The sequence below is a fragment of the Colossoma macropomum genome, unplaced genomic scaffold (assembly GCF_904425465.1).
Source record: "Colossoma macropomum unplaced genomic scaffold, Colossoma_macropomum, whole genome shotgun sequence".
Taxonomy (NCBI): Eukaryota; Metazoa; Chordata; class Actinopteri; order Characiformes; family Serrasalmidae; genus Colossoma; species Colossoma macropomum.
In genome coordinates, this window is record NW_023494789.1 from 388,205 (window position 1) to 396,992 (window position 8,788).

At 40.1% G+C, this 8,788-nt stretch overlaps 1 protein-coding gene across 3 annotated transcripts in view; it reads left to right on the top strand.

Annotated features, from left to right (window-relative positions):
• Positions 1–6,017, top strand: part of nbeal1 (neurobeachin-like 1) — a 114,181-nt gene extending 108,164 nt beyond the window's left edge. For all 3 annotated transcript variants that reach the window (XM_036569764.1, XM_036569766.1, XM_036569765.1), the window contains one exon: positions 756–6,017. In XM_036569764.1, coding sequence (XP_036425657.1) covers positions 756–857 — 102 coding nt within the window. In that variant the 3' untranslated portion in view covers positions 858–6,017. The remainder of the gene's footprint in view (positions 1–755) is intronic.
• Positions 6,018–8,788: the final 2,771 nt, after the last annotated feature.

Sequence of the window (8,788 nt, forward strand, 5' to 3'; positions counted from 1 at the left end):
GGGACGTTAAGGGTTCGGTTTATGTGCCACTCCCAACAACACTGGATGATCTCCGAAATCGCACTGAAAGAGCCGTGAGTGCAGCGACACCCGACACGCTCAATCCAGTATGGGATGAGTTTGACTATGGTGTTGATGTTGTCTGTACAGCTGGAGGAGGTTCAGACTGAGACCTTGTACAATTACATAATAAACTTTATGCTCATTTAAACCATTTACAGTTCACTGCATTGATCTGTAATGATTTACAGATTAAGTTAAATAAATCATTCAAATCAGAATCTTTTGAATCACCCTGTATTTAGTTGCCAAAGCTGAACTGTAATATGTGTAATAAATGCCAAAGTAAGATCTCATGTGCTGCAGTATGGAGATATGGATGGTGCCAAATTGAGCACCACCTCCAAGATTTTCATCAAGCCAAACTTACATGGAGTCAGATTCATTCAACTGAATAAAAGTACTGCTTACATGATTGAAAAGGAAGAGTGAGAATCAGGCATTAATCTCTCCAGGTGTCTCCAAACCTTTGATGAGCAGTTTGATTTCATAACCAGCCTCTTTGATTTGTTTAACCGGCTCACTGTAGATCCACGACTGATTTGTGCTAACCTCTCAATCAAATGCAAATGGACTAATATTCACACATGAATCATCTGTTTTTCTTTCTTCACATTCTTTATCCTCCACTACTCTCTTCATTTCCCTCCTCCTCTCCTCTCCCCTCCTCTCCTCCTTTCCTCCCTTCCTTTTAGATGCGTTCTGGCCAGATAACAAGGAAACTCTGGGGCTCCAGTAAACGCCTGACCCAGATCTCGTCCGGAGAGACGGAGTACCCCACCCAAGAGCACCTTTGACCCTTGTCCCCTAGGCCCTACCCTCACTGCCCTTTCAATCATCACCATCTCCCAATCAGGGTGAAGCAGCATGTGTGATTGGATGAGGCTCTCCTCTGCCTGCTGTCTGAGAAAGAAAGAAAAAGGACGCAGTGGTTTCTTGTCGTTAAAGAAACAGTTCAGCCAAAAATGGAGTTTACATGTTTTTCCTCCCTCTTTAGCCCGGATTAGTCCATCAGCCCACATACAAAGACTCATCTGGTGTCTGAAGTTCAGTTCTTTAGTTTTGCACTGGAGCTGCAGGGCTAATGGCACTAACATGTAACGGAAGCTGGTAACTGCATCGGGTTGTTAGGGAATCTCAAATAGACGTATTTGTGTGGTTTATAGGACAGAGGTGCTCAATCCCTGTCTTGGAGATCCTGGAGAGTTCAGATCCAACACATCTGACAGGCTTCATTACCTGGATCAGGTGTGATCGATTAGGGTTGGAGCTAAAACAAAATTGAGCACCGTTACTTGTTAGTCTTGTAGCTTCTGTGCAAAACTAAACAAGCAAACTCCACTGAACATGGTTGACCACGTTTGGTGCAAAGGGAACCATATAAACTTCATTTTGGACTGTCGCTTTAAGTGTAGGTGAGATTATCCTCTGTTTAAGTTTTTATACATGTTAAGTCTTATTGTGTGTGTTTTGACCAGTGGTTGGTCCAGTGCGGGCGCTGTTGTCCAGCTACATGTGTCAGATTCTAAGACTTTACTACATCCTTACATCTATTGCCTCAACGCTTGACCCCTTGATGTCACTCGTTGACCCCCTCTCTCCCTTCTCCACTCAGCCACTCACTCCACAGATCCATCATTAAAGCGATAGTTTGATGAAAAATGACGTGCACCCCATGCAAATGTAGTTCATCAGCTTGGACTGAAGTTTGCTTCTTTAGTTTTGCAGTGGAGCTGCAGGGCGACGGAGCAACAGGGGGGCAGTTTTTTGGACTGCTTTATGCAAATCAATTATTAAGTGGTGCAGTGACTCTAAACTTTAGGTTTATATTATAAATAAAATGGTGATACATATCGCTGTAGGTAAAAAAAAAAAAACCTGTGTCTCCAAATTTGTAACTTTACAGCGGAAAAAACCGTGTACCTCCGTTTATCCATGTACATCCAATTATCCTTTGCATAGTATTCAGTATTCATGATGAACAGACCAACAGAAATGGTTCAAAACTACTTGCTAAAAGATCTTGTAACATTAACTTCCATCACAAGTTAAGAATGTTTTTCCATCTCCAGTAAAGTTACACGTTTTGTTCTGACAGCGATAATACAGATTTTAGATACATATATTTTTACATTTTCTGGTCAGAATGTGGACCCTGTACATGACATGAGGAGTGGCCTTAAACGCCCCCCCGAGTGACAAACACAGATATTTCACACATATTTTAAGAAAATTGTCATACAGTGTCAGAAACCACAACGAGTTTATCTGAGATTTAATGACTCAGTTTGAATGATGCTAATTGGAGGGATTTGATCTTCCAGTATTTGTTAGCATTGCAGCTCCAGTGCAGAACAAAAAGGGCATATTTGGACAAACATGTCTAAGCTGATTCACCACGTTTGGGGTAACGGGGGAAACCATGCACATTTAATTTTCACCAAGCTGTCGTTTAACACCACTGCGCACTAGTCACTACAGGATCGGAGAGAGTGGGCATGTGTTTCAAATATTCCATCGCTTTAATTTTCAGAGGCCTTCTTGTTTCTTTAGCCTTTCATTTCTACACACGCAGAGAAATGCAGATTTTATACTATTCACAGAGAGAGACTCCGAAATGCAGCATTTACAGCAGCTCAAACTTTGACCAAGGCAGTGAGGAGCACACTGAGGCTAAAACAGTGTGTGTTTGTGTGTGTGTGCACGTTTTTGACTAACTGTTGAATGTGTTTTTGATTATTACTTGAATTCTAGATTATTTATTTAAATGAAGATTAATCGCTGATTTTTAATATTGTGGATATGATCACAGCCGCAGCGCTCGGTGTAGTTCTCTTCTGTTTGTAAAGCTTTGGGGAAACACTACAGCTCATATCAGAGGGGGAGGTTTTGAAGGGCTTCATTAGTGCTAACTGTAAGCAATATAATCCCCCTGCTAGCCACAAATGCTAATGGTACATTCCACTTTCTAATGCAGTGACTGACCAGTACCCTCCAGTCTTCCTGTGTTTTTGAATAGGGATCACACTACAGGGGCGGGAATTCTGCCGCAAGGCAGGAAAACTACAATGGCCATCACATCCATACACTGACTGGCGAAAGTTTGGGGACGCTTAGCTTTTCATTAGTGTATCGTTTATAGCGGATTACCTGTGATATTGGTCTCACGCAACAACATCGTGTTCAGTGCTATTGAACACATTGAATAACAGTATTAGCATTATATCCATGGTCACATTCAGTTTCACAGTCCTGTTCCTGAAGCCACGGCGCTTCTCTTTGATGCAGCGTTAAGAGAATAAAAAAAAAAAATACAATTCATAAATAAAAAAAATAAAATAAAATAACAATCCAGTCAAAACAAGCTGTCAGATTTGCTGTCAGTTCCACTCAGCACTACTTTAATGGTTTTATGAGCATATTTTCATTATTTGTTTACAATAATTTATCATATTAAAGCTTAAGGAGATTTATTTACAGCCTATTTATCCCCTTGTTGTGATGTCAGCGCTCCAAACTTTCAGGCGTTTAAACCACCGTTTGAATTAAACACATTTCGATATGTGATTTTTACAATAGTTTGGCTAAAATAACTTCTATTTAGATAAAATCTGCTCTTTATACCAAAGAATGTTGAAGATAATTATAACCAAATCGATTAATTTATTTTAAGGCTAACTAAGCTAAATTTGTGACTGTTTTCTAGCTAATGCTAAAGCATCGGCTTTGAAGCCCTGAAGGACAGAATATCTTTTATTCGGAAAAAGCTACAAAGTAATCAGGTCCAGAAAATATCAGTTAAGGCTGTGATCAAAGACGCGACTTTTCTAGCTAATGCTGAAGCTTTAGCTTTGACCCTCTGAAGGACAGCATGTACAGATCGCTGTTTTATGCCAGTGAAACCTTTGCAGTTAATTGTTTGTACTTAAGTGAAAAGTAACATTTCCCCCCAGCACTAATTTTTTATTATGGCTTTATAGAAATTACCATATTTTCTTTGTCTGGAGTTTTTAAACACTGTGTCCACTCACTGTCCACTCTATTAGATACTCCTACCTTGTCAGTCCACCTTGTAGATGTAAAGTCAGAGACGATAGCTCATCTGCTGCTGCACAGTGTGTGTTGGTCATCCTCTAGTCCTTCATCAGTGGTCACATGACGCTGCTGGCTGGATGTTCTTGGTTGGTGGCCTATTCTCAGTCCAGCAGTGACACTGAGCTGTTTTAAAAACCTCAGCAGCTCAATGCAAATGGACAGTGAGTGTGGAAACAAGGTGGTTTTAATGTTGATTAATGTATCATATTAAACAGGGTTATTTAACAAGGAAAACAGTGTCACATGTAAATATCAGGGACAATATCAGTGACAGAGCTACTCACAGCATGATGCCAGACTCTTTGTCATGATTTAAACCATTATTGTCATTATTTAGGTTGACTCCACTCTTCATACCAAAAAAGACCTTCTGAAGAACATGAAGCTGAGTGCTGAAGATGAACATACCCAAAGGATTATATTTAGGGCTAAGGACTAGCTAATGCTAATGCTAAAGCCTCAGCTTGGAAGCTCTCACAGTCCTTTTCCACTGCCATTCGAGGATCAGTTAAGGCTCCTCTCTAAGATGTGTTCGTAACTGTTTTCTAGCTGAAGCTCCACCCTCGAGCCTCTCGAGCACAGCGTGAATAAAGAGCTGCTTTGCCGAAACTTTGCCAATTTATTTTTTTTCCATACTTAAGTGAAAAGTAACATTTAGACTGTTTTAATTTCGTAAGAAAGTGACGTGTCCTCAAACTTGATCAGGCGGTGTGTGATGTGGGCTGTTGTTGGTAACTCGCTCCCCTTTTTCTTCTAGTTTTAAGCCATTCGCCGTTTACTATGCAGAGAAACTCCTCGGCCTTCAGAACTGTTACTGATAGGAGTTTGAATTCCTGCTCTTCCATATGCAGTTTATCTTTTTGAACCGTCTGAAGGTGTGTGTGTGTGTGTGTGTGTGTGTGTAAATCATGGGATCATGAATGTGTGTCTGCTAAGCAGAAATGACTTTTCTGTTTGGATTGTGTTTCTTTATTTTCTTTCGCGCCATCTGAGTGAAGGCTTTTCAGTGATTTGCTGAGGAATTGAGCTTTATCGTTCTTAGTCGTGTTGGATTTGTTCTTCACCGATATCAAGCTAATCCTTAATGATGCCAAATTCTCGATCAGGACTGATGTGTGCTTCCTGTGCTGTAGGTAAACATGGTGCTTACTTTGGGTCACGATGTAAAGAGAAAGCCAGAGGGATTAGGGCTGGGTATGCTGTGGAGATGTTATTGTTGTTGTTTTTATCATTGTTTTTTTTACTGTCTTAAAGTGCTCGCTATCCCTGCCTTTGGATTATATGAAATACTAAGAGACCAGTATAAACGTTTAGACACTTTTTGTCAGCCCATTATTTAGGATGCCTTTAGGAATGTTGCCCCGCCCCCCTCTGCTAGAGAACTTCCAAACGCTTGTTTGTTTATTTGTTAGTTTTTTTTCTCCCTCAAAAATCCTCTAAAGACAGAAATGGAGTGCCTTTTTTAATTCCCACACTTCCTCGCATGACTAGGTTGTTCAGACCGTAGTAGGATTTTGACCCTTCTCCTCCGGACAGCAGCATTCCACAGAGCAAGACTGTATGGGAACCAAAAATCGAGGAAAAATGAACACAACAAATCAAAATCAAACCATATCAGACCTGTGACTTAGCTGCTTTAACTCTGTCACCAATGGTTGTGTGTGTGTGTATATCTGTGCTTATTTATAAATACAGTATAAAATGTACAGCATGATTTTTATTTCTGTCTGAATTGTATTTTTTTGCACTTTCCAGGTACGACAAATTGTAAGAGATTGTTTTAAATGTCTTCTTGATCTGTACAGACAAACTGCTTTGTATACACACTTGGAAAATGATCATTAAAGTTGTGTTGGAAATCACTCAGCTGGGCTTCTTTCATGCAGTGTGTGTGTGTGTGTGTGTGTGTGTCTGAGTGTGTGAGTTTAATGTTGTGTTTTATAGTTTTGAATAACGTTATAGATCTGTAAGATAAATGTAATTACAACATCTTTAGTGTTTTCTTCATAATCATTTTCAGACCTGTTCTCGAGGAAGACCAGAAGACCTGAAACGTGTAGTTAAAGAAGTCTGAAGCTGCCAGTAGGTTAAGGAGTTTTAATACACCATAATAATACACCAACTGTATGAATGAGACAGATCTGCCTTCTATTCCATTACAGTGTTGCCTATATTCATCCATCTTTAGTGCCTTATTATTAATAAACACCTGCCCTTTCGCCCCCTGACGTCTCTGCCCTTATTTGATATTTATTGGTTGATTGCAAAGTTATGCGCAAGGCAGGCTTTTTAATCAAGAGGAGTTTAAACTGCTAATAAAGGGGCTTTCCAGCCTAAAGCTAGAGTTCAGTAAAACCTGTGGACATCTTGCCTTTATGAGCTTGTCAGACATCTCACTTCTGAACCCACACCCTGAAAAACAGCTCCAGCCCATTATCCGTCCTCCACCAAAGTTCATGGTATCCGGGGGGAGTTCTCTGCTGGCATTCGCCAAACCCAGATTTGTCCATTAGACTGCCAGAGTGTCGTTACTCCAGACAACACGTTTCATTAGGCTTGTTTGTGCTGCTGCTCAGCCATGGAAACTCGTTCTGAAGCTCCCATTGCTCAGTTCGTGTGCTGATGTTGCTTCCAGAGTCAGTTCAGATCTCTGTAGTAAGTGATGCTACAGAGTACAGTTAAATTTTATGTGCTACATGTTTCAGTACTCAATGGTCCGGCTCTGTAAGTTTGCATGGCTAACTTTGGGCCCTCAGGTGGCACCGCATTAAAAACAGACATGATTCTGTAGTGAAATCACTGCATGGGCTCAGAAACTCTTCTGAAAACCACTGTCTGTGAAAACAGTCCGTTGCTGCATCTACAAATGCAAGTTAAAACTCTAAAACTCAAAGAAGAAACCAAATATAAACAGGATCCAGAAACGCTGTGCTGTGCACTGCTGTGTCTGATCCACTCAGACCAGCACAACACACACTAACACACCACCACCACGTCAGTGTTACTGCAGTGCTGAGAATGATCCACCACCCAAATAGTACCTGCTCTGTGAGGGTCCATGGGGGTCCTGACCGCTGAAGAACAGGGTAAAAGGGGGCTAACAAAGTATCAGAGAAACAGATGGACTACAGTCTGTAACTGTAGAACTACAAAGTGCACCTATATAGTAAGTGGAGCTGATAAAATGGACAATGAGCGTAGAAACAAGGAGGAGGTCATAATGTTATGCCTGATCAGTGTATGTTGTTTTTTCTTTTTCTCATTTATTTATTTTTTTGTTTGTTTTTTGTCTGACTTTCATTTTGTTATTTTAGAATATTTGCTGCTGTTAATTGACCCTTTTAGTGTAGTAATGGTGTATGTCGTCAATAAAAAAAGATGAGGGAAAAAAAACAGTATAAAAAGTTTGATTTCCTTGTTTTACAGTTCTCACGAGGACAACTCGGAATTAACCTTCAAACCGGAATCCTTAAATGAATGATATTGTTTTTTTCCAGTGTTGGTGTCCGTAATGCTTTATTTTTAAATTACAACTAAGCCATTTTTTCTCAACACGAGGGATATTTTCTTTTGTGAAATAAGTAAAATAAGATAAAACAACCATAAATGGTGTAAATGGGTCATTCTACAGAAACGTCCACTTTTCTGTCTCTCCATAGGAGTCACTGGTGTTACTGATCCTCATTGGTGTTCCACATAATAAAGGAACACCAGAGACATTTTTATGAAACATGCATTTTACAGACTGGCTGCTACAGAGCATCAAACCACATGTTGTCAATCATGGAATATCCACCAAAATATGGAATTTAATAAAGTACAGAATAAAGTCGGTCACACAAGTGACTTCAGCTAAAAGCTTCATATGAAATCATGAGCTAAATTACATTACACAATTACTCCCTAGTGTATTTCAAACCATTTCTATAAATTAATTTTAGTAACTTTTTGCCATTTTTCTTTTCGTGCACTCTAAGGTACCAAAATAGTTCATGAGCTCTATGAAAACCATAAAAAGATGGTGTTGATTTCATATCCGTTACTTTACGTATGAAACATTTTCCTAACAGTAAAATAACATTTACAACCATTTCAGAATCTGTGTCTCGGAAAAGCATATTCCATAAATAATATCTGCCTTAAACAAACTAAAACCCACAATCTCTGGGTATAACTAAAACTGTAAATCATCCCCAAATGTGTTCGAGTCCGTGCAGGACACAAACCAACGCTCAGTTGTTTCATTATCTTCTTTACAGAAAGCACAGATTAAACCTCTCAGAAGCTCTTCAGGCGGATATTGTCCAAATCACCCCTTTTTAATTCACTCACTGTCCACTCTATCAGCTCCACTGACCACACAGTCCCACTCTATCAGCTCCACTGACCACACAGTCCCACTCTGTAGTCCCACAGTTACAGACTGTAGTCCATGTTTCTATGCATACTCTGTTACCCTGTTCTTCAGTGGTCAGGACCCTCATGGACCCTCACAGAGCAGGTACTATTTGGGTGGTGGACTTTTCTGTAGAATGACCCGAATGTAAAAAGCACAGCGCGAGGAAAACAAAACATAAAAGTTTGATTTCAGGGCTCGCGGCGAAGGCCTTCCCCTGTTCTCGCGATAAGCCCC